The following is a 20260-nucleotide window of genomic DNA, read 5'->3' on the forward strand; positions in this document are numbered from 1 at the left end:
TTTTTTAAAGAATATTCTGTCTGTGCATAATGGATTAAAGAGAGGCCACAGGCAGCTCATGAGGACCGCACTGGAAGCCACTACATGCACTCCCACACAAGACGATGCGAGCTTGCTTAGGGTAGTGACAGCCGAGATAGGGAAGAGTTAATGGATGGGAGGAGTACTTGAAGAAATAGATAAATTCTGAATGCATACACCTTTTTTGTGCCTTTAAAATTGTTTAAAAAAAAAAAACCCTTTTCTGTACATGTTTACTTTTTACAATATTATATTGGTTGTATAGTTCTCCTTGATAATCATCACCTTCTTTTTATCTTACTTACCATTGATGCTGATGTCTCTCTCTTACTCTGCTATTTAGGTCCTATTGAGTAGTTGCCTGAAATGCTTAGGTGTTTAATAATGAACTATTGATTCAAACAAAAGAATATATAAAACAATTTAAGGTATAAGTAAAAAAAAGCAAATACCTGTGATGTGTCACCTCATAAAGCTATAGTTTTAGCTGTTAGAAGCAATTCTGAAGTATTCCAACTAATAATTCCTCTTAGATATTTCCCAACTAGCATTCATCAGTTAAAAGGAGAGAGAGGTGGTTGACAATGATTGCAGTAAGAATGGCAATAATCAGGGGCGCCTGGGTGGCGCAGTCGGTTAAGCGTCCGACTTCAGCCAGGTCACGATCTCGCGGTCCGTGAGTTCGAGCCCCGAGTCGGGCTCTGGGCTGATGGCTCAGAGCCTGGAACCTGTTTCCGATTCTGTGTCTCCCTCTCTCTCTGCCCCTCCCCCGTTCATGCTCTGTCTCTCTCTGTCCCAAAAATAAATAAACGTTGAAAAAAAATTAAAAAAAAAAAAAAAGAATGGCAATAATCAAACACCTAATGACCCCTAACATAAAGAGAATTATGCCTAATTAAAGACAAAGAATGATTTATGTAATGAGCTATGTAAATATATGACATTAATGTTTTTTTGTTATTAAAGCTTCACATTATAAATTAGTTCCTATTATAATCAGATTAGAAAAAAGGATAGAAAGGGAGAAAAATGAGGGACCAGTAGAACAAGTCAATGTCTAAAAAGAAGAAAATTATCTTGTTAGAACTGCTAAAGCTTTTTTTGGAAGTTGGTAGAAGGAAAGAAGAAAGTGGATCAAAGGCTCTGCTTGAACTCTCTTGTATTATCATTTATTTGCCTTTGGAAGCATGTACAATTACGGATTATTTAGAGTATTCGTAGACTCAAATCCCTGTCAGTGATTAGTTTTGGGAAATAAATGTATCAAATGAAAGTGATCTAGAATTTGAATTTCCCTATGAGATTATTTTGCCATTTCTCTAATTTTGGAAATATTACATTCAAAACTGTTTTAAAAATATGTAAAGCCTATCCTTGGAAAAGGTTTATTTAGATTTTGGTAATATATAGATAACTTTAATAATTGATAGTGTTTTATTTTCTGATGGTTTTATAGTAAAGCTGAGTATTAAACTCCTTTTAATATGGAGTATGGGACCTGTCTACATTCATGAATATTTATCAAATGTAATTTTTATTTTGAATATTTATTATTATTGTAAATGAGACTATTAGTTAAATCCAGTCCTGTTTGATTTTAATGCTTTTATGTATCCCTAAAGGTCAAACTACTTCCCTTGTAAAATAGGACTTTCTAGCCTTTTGTATTGTATATTTAAATATTTTCTTTCAAACCTCAACATGGTACTCATTCTATGATTGTTATTCTAACTTGTTTTATGAATTATTCTGGTAATGAGAAATGCGCTTCCATTCTTTCTGTATTTCACCTAAACCCCTGGAGATTTTTGACAATAATATGGTCTTCATTCCTATAAGGCAGTTCAACATGGAGGAAAGAATAGGGTTTTCTGTTCTTTAGAAATCATTTTTGGAATCCAAAATAGTTATTCTTAGACATTACCTTACTGGCAGCCATCAATGGAGAGGAAAGGAAAGGGAAGGAGAGAGGGGTTCATCAATATGGTGTTAGGAATGACACTTTTGACCTGTTTCAATGCTAGTTTCATGACTGTTGGAAACAAGTTATGCTTACCTTCTGTAGTACCTATCTTCTTCCTTTGGAAAGTGATAATGATGGGTACCTACTCCATAAAGACTTAAGGTTTTTATAGAGAGGAAATATATAAAGCACTTAGCATAATGCTTGGCACACAGAATGTGCTCAACAGATGTTAGTTTATCTTCCATTTTCAGCTTAATTTTCCTTATCTAAGTCTGAAATAATTTGTAAATTAGTTCTAAGTCACTTTAAAGAAGAGTGCTGATCCCATAAGAAATATGCTTAAAATAGAAAATGTTTGCCTATAGTAAGTCAAAGTAAATAGAATTGTTTTTAACCTCCCTCAAATAAAGTAGCTTAATTTGCTTGCTTCTCACTTGGGTGTGAGTAGCTCAGTCACGGTATGACAGTTCTTTGACTCTTGAGTGTTTTCATATTAGGATAATAAGTGGAGTAAACAATCATTCTACTTGTTTCTAATGCCTACTTTTCAGAGTTCACATTTGACCTTAAATATTTCCCCAAATAGATGTTAGCATAGAGGTGTTAGTTCCAATGCTCTGTTTATACACTTAAATACATCGGATTCAGCAATTTAGTGTGGGTGTGGCAGGGATTAGAGAGATTATTAAATGACTTAACTTATGTTAATCAAAACATACCTATATTTTAGGGAGTAAAAATAGTAGCTATATCACTTGAGTTCACGAAGTCTTAGCTGATTTTTAATAATTAATACGTTTTTTTCTGCCAGTGAGCATTAGATTACTGCTGACTTTTTAGTGTCATAGTACCTTGTGGTAGTTTCTCTACAGGGTTTAAAGGTGTATCCCAGTGTTTTTTTGGGGTTTTTTTTTTGTTTGTTTTTCGTTTTTGTTTTGTTTGTTTCTTACTTGTCTGGTCCATAGGAATTAATCTTTATAAATGCTATAAGGAGACTATCTCTAGAGATTCATACATGCCATTAATATGTTATAAGGATCGGTCAGTTCCATTGTCTTCTTTTGTCAATCTTGATCAGAGCTTGCCGAGTAAGTCTATAAGCCTGCATGTGCCTGGCAACTGTTACCTAGTGACAGTTTCAGCTGCAGTAGCCATTGGCTGTGCTGTTGATTGGGGCAGGAGGACCGAGTCACCTTTCTGATGGTGGTGAGTTCTTCTGCATCAGCTCAGGGATGAGGAGGAGAGGAGCAGGGCTCCGGCTCAGGTGGAGGCAGTGATACTGAGAGATTGTGAAGAATATAGCGACAGCATCCTGGTAACTGCATCACAGTAAATCGGACTTCTGAATCAAGCAGCCCAGCCTAGCAGCTGATAAGAGTGAATGTAGGTGAGAAGCATTGCTTTATTCCCGTAAGAAGAGAACTATTTTGTGCTAAGTGAAACTAGGAATGTGCAAGGAGGAATATCCTGTGGCTGTTATAAAAGAAGGACTTCCCTGAATGACTTGGTGGTGCACGAGAAAATAACTTTCAGAAGAATGCTTTCTGTTAAGCTGCTGCTTTGTTCCTGAAGGAAACGTTTTTATCTCTAATGCATGTTACTTCTTCAAGAGGTATGACAACAAAGACTGACAAGAAACTCTCTGAAATACCTGTACTTTTAAAAAGATTTTTGATAAATGTTAACCTGATAACAGAATGACCTTGGAAGCCTCTTGGATGGATTCTATCCTGCAAGCCTTTCAGTATTTCAAACTCTAGGATTTAAACTCATCTTGATGCTTTAGAGGTATTTTAAAATAAGACCATCTTATAACCTACCTAATGACCCCTGTACTAATCGAGCACTTGTTCAAAATAGAAAACAGAAATAGAAGAGGCATTTTCATAACATATGGCTGCTGTATAACTGCAAGTATAGCAAACAAGGTAATTTTCCACTTTCAGAAGATTTAGTCGAAGTAATGATTTAATGTGTTAATCCTCTGATGAAAGTAGAATAGAAACAGACTATGAAGCCTACTAGAAATACCTAAGTAATAAATAATGGCAGCGTTTCTAGTCAAATAAGCTCAGAGTGTATAGGAAAGTTTCTATTGTTTAAATTTCATATATACGTGAGATATAGGTGTGGTTGCAAAGGTGAGAAATAACTTTGAGCTGTGAATCTATTATTCCGTTATAAGGAAGGTAGCATATCAGATAATGAAAGTTATTTTCAATTATTGATGCTGAAATTAATAACATTTATTTTCCCTTTGAAAAGGAGAACATACAAATTACATGTAGAACCGGTAATTGTAATGGACTAAAACTGTTTTCATCTGAATGCTTAAAAAATTGCATGCAGAATTAAAACTTTACAGTTTATCATATCTTGTCACATGTTAACCCATTGCACATTATCTTCACTACTGGAAATATGCTTTTGTTTACTCATGAGAGTTATAGGGCAGTCTGGAGTCTGTTACCCCTATTCTGCTCCTTTGTGCCCAAGTAGACCCGAGTCTTTTAGAATTAACCTTGTGTGCATGTGTGTGTGTGGGGATTTAGCTTTTTTGAGAAATGAGAAATAGATCATAAAGTTCATCCACCAGCATCGAACCCTGAACTGAGCCCAAAGGCACTCTTTGCCGCAATGAACTTTTTCTTAGATTTGCAACTAGATCTTAGATCTTAATTATTTAAAACCATAAAATATGAACCCACTTCTCATGACAGATGAAGTAGGAAGCCTGAGACAATTTAAGACTTTTTTTCCCTCATTATTTCTAGTTGATCCCTAAGAAACTACCTTTCTGATGAGCCCAAACAGCTCACAAACTCTTTTCTTCCCTTGGCAATTGATTTTTTTTTCTTTTTACAGATTTAATTTTTCATGGTGAAAGGTAATAAAATATCCATTTTCTCTAGAAGTGCCTTGTGTCTTCAAAAAGTTGTTGGAGAGAGCATCAGAGGAAGCTAATCAGTGACCTTTTTTCACCTCCTTTCTAGCTTACTTCCCTTTCTCCCCCTCCCAAAGTTGAGATGTGTCACTGCTGCACTGAGACTGATGAAGAGGCTTGAGTACTCTCTGGGATGCTTGGCTGTGACAGAAGCACTGCCACTGTCTACCGAAGCTGATCCCGAGACACTCATGTGTAGAGTTTAACACATGCTGGACAGGGCACCTGCTTGCTGGAGCCAAGGCTACATGTTCCCTTAATTCCAAGCCATGAATGAATCCAGGTGGACTGAATGGAGCATCCTGAACATGAGCAGTGGCATTGTGAATGTGTCTGAACGTCACTCCTGCCCACTTGGATTTGGCTACTACAGTGCGGTGGATGTGTGCATCTTTGAGACCGTTGTTATTGTCTTGCTGACATTTCTAATCATTGCTGGGAATTTAACGGTCATCTTTGTCTTTCACTGTGCTCCACTCTTACACCATTACACTACCAGCTATTTTATTCAGACAATGGCATATGCTGATCTTTTCGTTGGAGTTAGCTGCTTGGTTCCTACTCTCTCACTTCTTCACTACTCCACAGGTATCCATGAGTCATTGACTTGCCAGGTTTTTGGATATATCATCTCGGTTCTAAAAAGCGTTTCTATGGCATGTCTTGCTTGCATAAGCGTGGATCGCTATCTTGCAATAACCAAGCCTCTTTCCTACAATCAACTGGTCACTCCTTGTCGCCTGAGAATTTGCATTATTTTAATCTGGATCTACTCTTGCCTCATTTTCTTGCCTTCCTTTTTTGGCTGGGGGAAACCTGGGTACCATGGTGACATTTTTGAATGGTGTGCCACCTCTTGGCTCACCAGTGCCTATTTTACTGGCTTTATTGTTTGTTTACTTTATGCTCCTGCTGCCTTTGTGGTCTGCTTCACTTACTTCCACATTTTCAAAATTTGCCGTCAGCACACCAAAGAGATAAATGACCGGAGGGCCCGATTTCCTAGCCATGAGGTGGATGCCTCTGGAGAGACCGGACACAGCCCCGACCGTCGCTACGCCATGGTTTTGTTTCGGATAACCAGTGTGTTTTACATGCTGTGGCTCCCTTATATAATTTACTTTCTTCTGGAAAGCTCCCGGGTCTTAGACAATCCAACACTGTCCTTCCTAACAACCTGGCTTGCTATAAGTAATAGTTTTTGTAACTGTGTAATATACAGCCTTTCCAACAGTGTTTTCCGGCTAGGCCTCCGAAGACTGTCCAAGACGATGTGCACATCTTGTCTGTGTGTGAAGGATCAGGAAGCACGAGACCCCAAACCTAGGAAACGGGCTAATTCCTGCTCCATTTGAAGAGAACTATACAGTAAATCCAGTGTAATCTGACAGGGGTTTTGGATTGTGTTCTTGATTCTTCTATAATATCTAAATAATTCTTCTGGAAGTTTGCCACTAGAGAAATATTTACTTGAATAGTTGACTATGAGATGAAGGGACTAAAGATTTCTTTTTTTTTTTCCTTCTCTTTTTCCACAGTGGTGGGGGAGGGGGAGCTAGAGAACAGAATGTATAGAGGGTAATCTCATGAGATAACTTTAGTATGTGAGTATAAATGTACAGTAATAACAAAATTAAGCACTGAAGATGAAAAAATTATTGAAAAAAGTATCTCAGAGCTTCCACAGGACATGAGCAAAGCCCCTCGGCATCTCTGTCCTCTCTGACTGAGCTCTCTCCTCTGTCTTTGCCTCTCATTCTGTCTGTCTGTCTCACTTTCTTTGTGTTTATGGAAATGACTTACATAAATTGCCCTTTAAATGCTACATATAATATATGTGGCAAAGTGCAATTTTTTGCATCAAAGTATACTCTTAAATGTACTAATCTGCAACCCATAAGTTGTCTATGAAGGATGCATAGTAAGCATTGAATTTTATTACCTGCCACATAACCCTTTTGCTTGTGTTTTTATAATGTCCGCAGTGCAAATTGTTTGCTATAAACAAAAAGAAACAGTACTTTTGTTTCTTCTGGGTAAAATTATGTGTACCCATCCCCACCCCCTTTCTAACAGCCTGCTATTTTTTTCCTCCATTGTTCTTGATCTGCATCCTTTGGTACCTTAATCCAAAAGTGTCTTAGCTAATGAAAGAATCTACTATATAAAGCAATCATAATCTTAAATAATCTGTTCCTTCCAACAAAGGTTCTTTGAGATATTGTGTTAAATATTTTTAATAGCTTTTGTATACATTTTTATCTGGTTCCTTTCCAATTAGCTCATGTGCCCAAAGTAGTGTCTTTTTTTTGCTATAATAAAGCTTTGTTTTTCTTTAAGGAAATCCACAAATAATTCTAATGGAGATTTCAGAGTATTCACCCAGAAGTAAGGTATTGCTCTTCAAACCACACAGCGTGTCCTCCCCGCAATCCAGTAGACAATATTAACCTTTTTGTGTTAGGTCTACGAAGCTTAGTGTTGCGTCCACCAATCATTTGTGTGATATGCATTTGCATATACTATATTTTTTACAACAAAGAAAATGTAAATTATATTATGTGATCTGTGCCTAATGTTTTCTTAGCACAATACATAGATCAATGTTGCTTAACTCATCAACATTGGAAAAAATATACAAAAACTTTAAAGAGAAAAATACTTTTGTGTAGTTGTTATTAGATATTTATATTAGATCAAGCTGCATTCTTAGTACTGCTGAGAATACGATATACTTAATTATCAAATACAGGTAAGAGCTGTCAGTATTTCCTTTTGTAATCTGTTTTCATACGCAGAGATTAAATTAACTTATTTTTTAGTGTGCTACATGGAATTGTATAATAAATTGCCAGGGGTTTAGATGTAGCAAAATGGCATTTGGGGGAATCAGTCAGTAGTGAAGCAGGTGTGAGTGGTAAAACATCTAAATCTTACTTTTTTACTATAAGTTTCCTGCCTGACAGATATTTTAAAGTTTATATCAGACTACTGAGTATTTTTCTTCTCAGCATTTTGATTTATTTGTTTTATGAAATGCATTTAATGAAATGTGCCTATGACTTCAAATTGGAAGCCTAGTGTGTTTGCACACAAGTGGTTTGACTTCAGAGGTCCGTTAATAGAAATGTCATCATTTTATTGAGGTTGTTTTGAACCTGTGTATATTTTTAAACATGTAAGAAAGGTTTAAAATAAAGAATAAAATAGTATTCTACGTATCAAAATCAGACTTTGTTTCAGTTTCATAAAAACACTCACTTAGAATCAAAATTTAATTGTTTCACATTTCTGTGGTTTGGGTTGTTTATATTATTTCTTGCCCTGTGTTTGCCAGTGGCATTTTGGATATTCAAAATGAACCTTTTAAGTTCAGACCAGTTAAAGAAGAAACAGATTTCAAGAAAGCATAATACTACTAACTTTTCAGCTGTCACAAACAGAATATTCAACATTATATGTATTATTTGGGAATCAGATTTTGATTCCTTTAGTTTGGTGTGTAAATAAATATAGCTCGAAAGGACTCAGTAGATATTCTGTAGAGAAAACTTGAGTCTGCATTTATTGCATTTTCCTCTTCTGGCTTTTCCTCATGATAATTAGTAACAACAATTATGTGTCAGGTTTTAAACACTATGTTAAATTTTTTTTTAATTTTTAAAAAATGTTTGTTTACTTTGAGAGAGAGACAGACAGAGCATGAGCAGGGGAGAGGCAGAGAGAGAGAGAGAGAAACACAGAATCCAAAGCAGGCTCCAGGCTCTGAGCTGTCAACACAGAGCCCAACATGGGGCTTGAACTCACACACCGTGAGATCATGACCAGAGCTGAAGTCAGACACTCAACTGACTGAGCCACCCAGGCACCCCAACACTGTGTTAAGTTTTATATATATTTTAACTTTTAATCCTCACTACACCCCTTTCAGATAGATACTGTTCTTATTCTCATCCTAGAGACAGGAAACTAAAGAAGGGTGATGGACGCAAGGTCACTCATTTCCTCCCCACAGGTTCATTCATATTTAGCTGGGTTAGAGCCAAAGCCTACATACTTAACCACTCTGCTTCACTGCTTTTCTGGGTTTTTGTTTTGTTTTGTTTTGTTTGTTTTCTTTCCTCAAAAGCCTTCACACCTTTGTACCTCTGTCTGTACCTTTTCCTTACAAATTTCTCTGAGTTTTATTCTTTTTCTTCACCTAAACATTTTGCTGTAGTCCCTTCCATACCTTGTGATATCTTTTTCCTTGATCTTACAAATATATTTTATTAGAACAGCAATCTCGTAAGCCCAAACTTGCTAGTTTAGTCTGTAATCAAACTGAAACCCTGGGGCATAGCATTTCCTTGGCATTGCCTTTATTCATTTTTGTTAAGTTTTTGTTGAATAGTTTCTTCAGATCTCTGTGAATTTCCTGTTGAAGAAAATATTTTCAGGCAGGTGAGTGGAGAAGGTTTACCACATTCTGAACATGTTCTATGTGCCAAGAGCCATGCAGAGCACATAGGCTACATTAGCTTGTTTAGTCCTCAAATCTAGCCCAACAGGAAGGTACAAGTCCCTGGGTTTTACTGAGGAGAAAACTGAGGACTTGGAACATTCAGTGTCTTACCTAGGGATAAACAGCCTCTGAAGGCCAGGAGTTCAGTCAAGGTTTCATATCCTGGAAAAGCAAGGGGAGCCTATAAGGCAAGTTCTAGGTTTAGATTTTTCATTTATTATAATGTTTCATGTGCAACTCTCAGGCAAGCCTTGTAACTTCCTTTTGACATATTTTAATGTGTGTTTATATAATAAGATAATACTTATTTTGAAACTACTCTGTCTTTTTAAAATTAATATGTTTGAAGAAGGGAAAGCATAACCATTATTCTCATCATTATATTGTATTCTGTGGTAATTATTCAATTTTGTTATAAGTGACAGCGAAACAATAATGCCAGAGTCTGTTACTAAGGGTTCGATTGTCTATGGAGCCGTTTCTGAAGTTACGTAGTATTGGAAGTCTTTATAACCTACTAGGGTATGAAATGTGGACTGAAATCCTGGCCTTCAGAGGCTGTTTATCCCTAGTAACACTCAATGTTCCAAGTCCTCAGTTTTCTCCTCAGTAAAGCCCAGGGACTTGTACCTTCCTGTTGGGCTAGATTTGAGGACTAAACAAGCTATTGTAGCCTTTGTGCTCTGCATGGCTCTTGGCACATAGAACACGTTCAGAATGTGGTAGCTCCTGTTTCATTATCTTTGTGGCTGCCATATTCATTGCTACCATAATTTCAAGATCACTAATTACAATCTAAGAAGATTACATTTTACAACAGAATTAATCCATTGAGTATAAGAGCTTACTAAAACAGCATTTTTTTCATATCTGTTTAAACTCAGATTTTGGCTTAAACTCAGATGTTTTTAAATATAGAAAACTTCCATAATTTTTGAAAGCTCCTTTTCCAGGAATGATTATTCATGAAGACATCATTTGACATTAAGTATAACCAGCAAGCAGTTGTTGGGATGATTCTGAGATTAATTTACCTTCTTACATTATTTATTGCATAAAATACGCTTAAACATTTTTCTTTTGTCAGGTTGGCAATAGTAAGAAAGGATTGTTCAGGAATGTTTTGCCATTTGTCTTTACATTTTAATTTTCTTCACTTACTAAAATGGAATTTAGGGTGTTTTGTTATATACAGGTTACCTGGAAGAAACAAAGATTAGCCAACAGGTTTCATTCTACATATGGCACTAATTTATGAGTTTAGAAATAAATGCAGTTGTTGCCTTGAAGGACTGTCCTCTGTCTCTCTCCACTCTGGAAGCTAATCATTAGATATGGAAAAGATACAAGCATGTGATAAATAAAGGAGATTAAGGTGTGGGGAATTTGCTAATATAACATGTTCAGGTAGAGACATCACAATGCACAAATGCTTAGGTTACTGAGCTGATGTGATACTCTGATGTGTACGTTCCAACAAGCGCTCTTCTCCCCGCACAAAACTTTATTTTTGGATTAAGAAGAATATGTAGAAAGTGGCATACTCTCCAACCAAATGTATGTATAGACATAGAAGAAAATGAAGTGACTAGAAAAGAAAAAGAAAACAACCAGATTCCCTTTTGAGTGTTTCTCGTAAATGAGTTTTATCCAGTGCTCGTTTTGCTCTGCAATTTAAAATATTCATAACTTTAATAGTATAAATGGTTGTGTTTTAGAATATTAATAGTGATGGCATTGGGTCTTCTTTATTAATATTCTGTTTAATTTGTTTTTAGAAATGAGCATTTACTTCCTTTGTACTCAGAAAAACAAAATTGTTTTATTAAAAAGAATGCTGAAAAAAACAAGAATGCTGAGGGTGCCTAGGTGGCTCATTGGGTTGTGTTTGACTCTTGATTTCAGCTCAGGTCATGATCTCACAGTTTATGAGATCAAGTCCCACGTTGGGCTGTGCACTGACAGTGCAGATTCTGTCTGGGATTCTCTCCCCCCCGCCTTCTCTGTCTCTGTCAATAAATAAATGAACTCAAAAAAAAAGAGAGAATGATGACTAAGCAATATTTTGACGTTTCACAAAACAGTGCTTATTGATTATACAAGTGACATTATCCAGTCATGTCCCAGTACTGTCTTCTTTTAAAGGTAGTTCTATAGATTTCTGGTTTTTTTAAGTTTTTATTTTAATTCTAGCTAGTTAACATACAGTATTATATGATCAGGTGTACAATATAGTGATTCAACAATTCTATATGTCACCCAGTGTTTATCACCGGTAAACTCCTTAATCCCTATCACCTATTTAACTCAACCCTCTCCCCACTCCCTCTGTAACCATCAGTTTGTTCTCTAATTAAGAGTCTGGTTCTTGATTTGTCTCTCCCTGCCTCTCATTTCCCCCGCCCCTTTGCTTGTTTTGTCTCTTAAATTCCACATATGAGTGAGATCATATGGTATTTGTCTTTTCTGACTTACTTTGCTTAACATTATACTCTCTAGCTCCATCCGTGTCATTGCAAATGACAAGATCACATTCTTTTTTATGGTTGAATAATATTCCATTGTGTGTATATATCACATCTTCTTTATCCATTTGTCAATCGATGGATACTTGGACTGCTTCCATATCTTGGCTATTGTAAGTAATGCAGCTATAAACATAGAGGTGCATGTATCCCTTTCAATTAGTGTTTTTGGACCCTTTGGGTAAATAGGGTAGTTCTATTTTTAACTTTTTGAGGAACTTCCATACTGCTGTCCACAGTGGCTGCACCAGTTTACATTCCCACCAACAGTATGAGTGTTACTTTTTTTCCACATCCTCACCAACACCTTTTGTTTCTTATGTTGTTAATTTTAGCCATTCTGACAGGTGTGGCGTGGTATCTTACTGTAGTTTTGATTTGCATTTTCCTGATGGTAAATGACGAAAACATCTTCTCATGTGTCTGTTCATCTGGATGTCTTTGGAGAAATATCTGTTCATGTCATCTGCCCATTTTTAATTGGATTATTTGTTTATTGGGTATTTTATCAGTTCTTTATATATTTTGGATACCCACCCTTTATCAGATATGTCATTTGCAAATATCTTCTTCCATTCCAGGTTGTCTTTTAGTTTTTTTGATTGTTACCTTGCTGTGTAGAAATTTTTGTTTTGATGTAGTATAAATACTTTATTTTTGCTTTTATTTCCATTGCCTCAGGGACCTATCTAGAAAAAGTTGCTATGGCCAGTGTCAGAGAAATTACTGCCTGTGTTCTTTTGTAGGATTTTTATGGTTTCAGGTCTCACTTGTAGGCCTCTCATCCATTTTGAATTTATTTTTGTGTATGGCATAATGAAGTCCAGTTTCATTCTTTTTCATGTTGCTGTCCAGTTTCCCCAACACGATTTGTTGAAGAGACTGTCTTTTTCCCATTGGATATTCTTTCCTGGTTTGTCAAAGATTAATTGACCACATAATTGTGGGTTCATTTCTAGGTTTTCTATTCTGTTCTGTTGATTTATGTGTCTATTTTTGTGCCCATACCATACTGTTTTGTTTACCATAGCTTTGTATGAAGTCTGGAATTATGATGCCTCCAGCTTTGCTTTTCTTTCTCAAGATTGCTTTGGCTATTCAGGATCTTTTGTGTTTCCATACAAAATTTAGAATTTTTTCCTCGTTCTGTGAAAAATGCTGTTGGTATTTTGATAGGGACCACATTAAATGTATATATTGCTTTGGGTGGTATAGACATTTGAACAATGTGCTTCCAATCCATGAGCATGGAATATGTCTTTCTACTTCTTTGTAGATAGTCTATATAGTTTTTGATTCCTATAATATTTATTTCAGAAAAAAATTTCAGAGAAATTGCAACATTAGATATTCTTGACTTATTTTTGCTTCAACACAATCAGTTTGAAGTGTTATTTGCTGCATCTGAAAGGGATCTCAGTGACTGTAGGGTTTTTAATGCACCAGTGATGACACCTTTTAACATTTTTCAGATCTTTAAATATCAGAAGAATGATCCTATATTAGGGAAATAGGGTCCAACTGATGTGTTAACTACATCTCACAGATACACAAGAGTCTACTTTTCCAATTCCCCATCTTCAAAGATCATATATGTAACTTAAATTTCTTTTTTTAATTCTAGTATACTTAACATGCAGTGTTATATTAGTTCCAGGTGTACAATGTGTGATTCAGTAATTCTATACATTACTTGGTGTTCAGTATAATTTTTTAATGGTAATTTCTATTCTGTTTTCATTTATGATTCCCCATGAAGGGAATCAGAGTAATATAAAAAATCAGAGTAATATATTCATTAGGAGTCTGTTATGTCTGATAGATATTAACATGAAAGGCGTATGTGATATCAGCACTTTCACTATAGTGAATGGGACCAGATGAATCTTGGAGATTTTTCATTTCTAAAATTTCTCGATGATAAATATCAAGAAACATAGAGCATAGTAGTAGAATTTATTGAATGGAAATATTTTCTGGAATTCTAAAACTTATCAAAATGCTACTTTATGCAAGAGAAATCACATGCATATTTGATTTTAGAAATTAGACTGCAATTAATTTGTTTTGTTTTCTATTTAGGCAAGTGTAAGTAAGGTTGTTGCCAGTTAAAAGTGCCCAAACATACTTTCTTTATAAATTTAAAGTGGTGGTATTAATTGGGTTGTGAGGCCCATAAACAAGTTATATAGCCTGTTCTTTAAGATTCAAAATGTATCTTTGAATGCAGTGTAGACCAATGCAATGAATGCAAGAGATAACCCCTTGTCTGAGGTTACACTGGCACAAATAGTTGTTAATGTATAGACTGTAAAATACAGCTTTAAAACATTTACTCTACTAACGTTCCTAAGAGAGTTTCAGGTTTAAAATAGTTATTATCAGATCATACATTTTAGACTAATAGCCTCTTCACAGTTATTGTGTTTACTTTCTCAGGAATTTTATAATTAAAAATACTAAATTGGTAAAATTGATATTGCAAATGATGTATTTGGAGAAGATTCAAAGAATTTCTGAAAAAGCAGGTAAAAAATCCTGAAAATCTTTGTTTAATGTTTTAATATGTTTAAATATAATTTAAGTTAAATTATGTTTGGATTTTTGTTATATTTATTATTTTGGCAAGGAAAGGAAGATTCAGGTTTTGATTTTAAGAATTGTTGGAAGTTACCAATTTTAAAATAGAACATGGTTTCTTGTTTGTAAGAAAATAAACACTGTATAAAGTATACCTAGGTTTTTTTTGAAATGTTCTTGCCGTTAGATATTTAAAATATTATTTGTATTGAAATTAAAAATTACAGTGATGTAGATGTTCAATTCTTTCTCTGTTCAAATAGATTTTGAGGAAAACGTAACATCCCAAGGATTAGTTTTCTCTCCTTGCTTCCGTGTTCAAAGTCAGTTGTTTTTAAATGTTTTACATCACCAAGATCTTAAAACTTTACTGGATTTCTAGGTATATTTATTTGGAAATAGATCTGTAAAAGTGCATTTTGAAGACTCATATTTACAATGTCATGTTATTAAACGTGTCTTGTGATGGCTTCTGTTATTTAAGTCATCAATTTCATATATCAGCCCTCTTTGTAAATGTGATTTAACACTTACAATTAAACAGACTTAAAATTTATTAGAAGACTAGATTTGGATTTACTTTTATAGATTCTGAATCCAGGACATCTGGTAGTATCATAGGGACAGATAGCGTGCGTGTGTATGAGGGGGGTGTCTTAATGCTTTTACCACATTACAAACTTCGGGGGAAATGCTGGCATTCTCAATTTGCAGTCCTTGTAGGGTGTTTAATTACTTTTCTAATAGTTAAAGGTACACATCTTTTTTTTAGAAAACATATTAGGATTTGAAGTAATGTTCTTGAGCACAGTTACCAATGATTCAGTGTACCATGAGGAAAATGGAGACAAGCATGTACCTCTGTTGTGAGGGTTAAGAAATTATTAGAGATCACTGCAAGTTAAAATTTGAAAAAGGTTAAAATGCTTTTTGAACATGCATAATGCCCTTGACATTCTAAAAGCTTTTGTGAGTAAGCACTATCTCATTTCACATACAGAAATCTGAGATAAGATTTTTAAGTGACCCTAGTATCATATAGCTAGACAGAGCTAGTCCCGAGCATATGTCTTGTGTAGCAATAGTTTTGCCCATGATAAGGCTCTTGAATCATGTATTTATGGATGGCTGGTGGTAGAATGACCTTACCCTTCTTCCTTGAGTAGAAAATGAAGGCTTACTTAGTTGATACAGGAAAGATTCCATGTGAAATTTTAACTTTTAACCTATTAAGTGGGAAAGATCACCTTAAAATTAACTGGATGTTACAAGGGAGCTTTTGAGATCATGGAAAATTTTAATAAGATGTATTTAGTACTACTCATTGTTTTGATATTAAAACAATTTCTAGTGCATAGAGGATAATGAAAATTTACCTCTCCTTTTATTTTTTATTTATTTTTAAATTTTTTTAAACGTTTTTATTTATTTTTGAGACAGAGAGAGACAGAGCATGAATGGGGGAGGGGCAGAGAGAGAAGTAGACACAGAATCGGAAGCAGGCTCCAGGCTCTGAGCCATCAGCCCAGAGCCCGACACGGGGCTCGAACTCATAGACCGTGAGATTGTGACCTGAGCTGAAGTCAGATGCTTAACCGACTGAGCCACCCAGGTGCCCCTACCTCTCCTTTTAAAAACACAGTACGGGTGCCTGGGTGGTTCAGTTGGTTAAGTGTCCAGCTCTTGGTTTCAGCTCAGGTCATGATCTCATGGTTCTTGAGCTCCATGCTGGCTGTGTGGAGCCTGCTTGGGATTCTCTCTCTCTGCCCCTCTCCTGCTTCTGTTCGTTAGTTCTCTCTCTCTCTCTCTCTCTCTCTCTCTCTCTCTCTCTCTTTTTCAATAAATAAAACCCCAAAACACAATAGTTGTCTGCTAAATATATTAGAAGATATATAGACTGAATTGGATAGTTTTAGCTGTATATTTAAAAATATAATGATGGGGGCACCTGGGTGGCTTAGTTGGTTAAGCATCCAACTTTGGTTCAGGTCATGATCTCTTGGTTCATGGGTTTGAGCCTGACAAGGCTCTGAGCTGTTATCACAAAGCCCAGAGCCTGCTTTGAATTCTGTGTCTCCCTCTCTCTCTCTTCCCCTCCTCCTCCTCCTCCTCCTCTTGTACTCTGTTTCAAAAATAAATAAACATTAAAAAAAATTAAAAAATAGAAAAATATAATGATGAAGAACTGTCAATCACACGGTCTTCATATAACTACTTTTGAAAAGTAAACATGTCACAACCATGTTCTGAATGTTCTTTGTGATGGATTTGCAGTATTTTTGAAGTCATCATAGGATGAAGTCATCATAGGGTTTTTCTGAAGCATTATAATGGAAAAGGTTTTGACATTTCATGCTACAGTGCTTTATATATGTTTTATGTTTAATATATGAAATAATATTCAGGGAATAAAATAAGTCTGAATCAGTAATGTTTTAAATGAAACCCTTCTAATATATAATTCAGTTTTATTTTAGTGAAATAATATGGTTACAGAAAAATTAAAGGAACTCAATTTAGACTAACACAGGATTGTCTTGTAAATGTCCTTAAATGAATCCTTTCCTTGGTTCCCAGTATAGGCAGCAATTGAAATAAATTCAACTAAGTTATTTGGAAAGTTTATTTTCTTACAAATTTAAAATTTCTGTGATTGTTTATGACTACTTAATTTATGGTACTAACTAAAAGGGCTTGCAAGATGAGTCATTGCAAAATCCAAATTATTGAAATCTTAATTTGCATTCCATATCAACAAATTAGGACAATAAATATTTATTGATTGTGGGTATAAGTCGGGTATAAATTGTGGTTCGTAATACTCCTGGTCGCTTTTAAATCCAAAGTATAACTTATTGACTAATGGGAAGCAAGCAAGGGGGCAGATCATCTGATTTCCAGGATTTGAGGGAGAGATTGCAGAAAAGTCTTAGGAACAATGCAATAGATTGAGGAATTAGAGAGACTGATGAATTTAAAAAGATGAATTGACCTAAATATCTGGCCACATGTTTAGATTCTGCAGTTACAAAGCATACCTTGGGATAGTTCAAAGCGAAAGGAAGGGGAATGTTCGATATTCAACACAATACAAAACCATGTGAGGAAATTTCGGGACACAGTATATTACAAAGAGAATGTTCTTTTATATGCATTGAATCTGATTAGAATAAAGTAACTAGTTTAGGTGTAAAGTATAAGCTTTGAGGTTAGGATAGAAATGTTAACATGGGTGGATATAGCTTGAGGGAATATATATGGGACACATTCTGTCAACTCCAGCATCATCCTAGATCACTGCTTCTTAGATTTGTTTTCTTTACTATTTGTCACCTGATTATAGGTGAATCTCTATGATTAGAATTTCTATCTTTTAAAAAAATTTTTTTTTCAATGTTTATTTATTTTTGGGACAGAGAGAGACAGAGCATGAACGGGGGAGGGGCAGAGAGAGAGGGAGACACAGAATCGGAAACAGGCTCCAGGCTCTGAGCCATCAGCCCAGAGCCTGACGTGGGGCTCGAACTCACGGACCGCGAGATCGTGACCTGGCTGAAGTCGGACGCTTAACCGACTGCGCCACCCAGGCGCCCCAGAATTTCTGTCTTTATGACAGGTGGGTTTTAGCTTATCTGCCTATCAACCAAGCTAGGCATATGATGTGGACCTTATATATAATTATAATCAATTAAATTATAATTAATTTTTGATCAATATAATTATTTGTTCTTTATTTGGTTGTTACTCTGTTGCTAGGGACTATACTAAATTCTGTGCAAGATGATGAGACTTATAAGTAAAACATATTTTTAGTTCTCCAAGAACATATAGACTATTAGGGGTCATATGGACAACATATAGATACTTATAAGACAGGGATTGACAAATTAAAGCCCACTGCCTACTATTGTTAATAAAGTTTTATTGAAACTTAGCTGTGCCCATTCATTTATGTGTTGCCTGTGACTGCTTTCATACCACAATGGCAGGGTTAAGTTATTGTGACAGAGACCTTCTATCTTACAGAATTTAAAACACTTACTGTTTGGCCCTTCCAGAAAAAAATCTCCTGACCTCTGATATAAGACATTATAAATGCTTTTTATATGGTACATATGGTAATAAAATGTTGTGCTTTTATAATTGCAAAGGATCTCATGAGTGATAATTTCAATCTGATTCATCCAGGCATCAGGAGAATTTCTGGCATGTGGGTAAAACTCTAGACACTGGTTCCTTCCCTATGATTCCAGTGGTTTGTCAACTGAATACCTCACTCTAAATGAAATAGTCCTACACTTTCTAAGTAAATTATTCTTACCTTTTATGGCTAACATATTTATATTTTGTCCTGTTTGGCTATGGTCCTTTGTGTATCTATGCTTAATTTTTGAAGAACTGTCAACTGTTTTACAGTGTTGAGTCCTATTTTTAGATATCTAGCTTAACCTGTACCCTGATCATTAAAATCACTCAGTGCTGGGCACTGCTATTATAAACATTGAGCTTTCTGTCTGTCAGTGGATATAGAGAGTAAGAGCTGTTACAGAAACATGACAACTATTTCAAGAACAATAACATAAAAATCCCTGTCCCTCTGGAATTAGATTTTAAAATGCAATAAGATAATGAAAAGGAAGGATTGGCAATGAAAAAAACCCACTTATTTCCTAGTCTTTTTATTAAACTATTAATGTAGCAGTCCGTAATACTTAATATTGGACAAAAGTTTCAGACGTCAAAAACATTTGTTAAACTTTCCTTCAATAAATGATAATCTTATAATCCAAAAGAATTGATTTTACTTATAAATAAGTGGCCTGTTTTGTAGTACTTTAATAAGCAGTAAAGCAGAAAACTAAAGGACAGAAGATCTCACTGTATAGGAGGCAAAATTGTGTGTAACTCTAAAATGTGTATGACTTAGAGAATTTATAATTGTGCATTGACGTACAACACATTAGCAAGTGCTTGGAAATTTGTAAATTAGAATGTAAGTGGGTATAGTTGCACTCATGGCTGAGATTTATTACAGCAAAAGGAATTTTATGGTGTCTGACGTTGTCAACTAATGGTGTTTTAAATTAATCTGAGTGTTTGAGTTTTTCTCAAGTTTAGTCAAATGGGCGAGAAAATGAATGAATGATTGACATTTATATCAAAGATACACTTTGGTTCATTAGAATAAAAGCAAATACTTACGTATGCTTTTGAGGCATTAGGTATTGTTCCACGTCACTGAGGTAGGAGAGCCATTATTTGAACCCATGTAGTCTAGCTGAACACCTTTATAATTTATTTGTCTTATATTTCCTGTAAAAAATGAATAGGAATATTAGTCACAAAAAAGAATGAAATCTTTCATTGGCAACAACATGGGTGAATCTAGAGGGTATAATGCTAAGTGAAAAAAGTCAGAGAAATACAAATACCATATCATTTCACTCATGTGGAAGTTAAGGAAAAAACAAAAAACAAATAAGCAAAGGAAAAAAAAAAGACAAAGCAAGAAACAAACTCTTACCACTAGAGAACAAACTGATGGTTACCAGAGGGAAGATGGGTGAGATAGGTGATGGGGATTAAAGACTACATTTATCGTGATGAACACTGAGTAGTTTATACAGTTGTTGAATCACTATGTTGTACACCTGAAACTAATATAATACTGTGTATTAACTATAGTGGAATTAAAATTGAAAACTTAATAAAATATGCAA

At 35.2% G+C, this 20260-nt stretch overlaps 2 protein-coding genes across 9 annotated transcripts in view; both read left to right on the forward strand.

Annotated features, from left to right (window-relative positions):
- Positions 1-20260, forward strand: part of RABGAP1L (RAB GTPase activating protein 1 like) — a 758000-nt gene that overhangs the window by 266491 nt on the left and 471249 nt on the right. The gene's annotated exons all lie outside the window — the stretch shown is intronic.
- On the forward strand, positions 866-10088 carry GPR52 (G protein-coupled receptor 52). Its single transcript, XM_043568501.1, has one exon. The coding sequence runs from the start codon at positions 5201-5203 to the stop codon at positions 6284-6286; it is 1086 nt and encodes a 361-aa protein (XP_043424436.1). The 5' UTR covers positions 866-5200; the 3' UTR covers positions 6287-10088.

Source organism: Prionailurus bengalensis, chromosome E4 (assembly GCF_016509475.1).
Source record: "Prionailurus bengalensis isolate Pbe53 chromosome E4, Fcat_Pben_1.1_paternal_pri, whole genome shotgun sequence".
NCBI classification, from domain to species: Eukaryota; Metazoa; Chordata; class Mammalia; order Carnivora; family Felidae; genus Prionailurus; species Prionailurus bengalensis.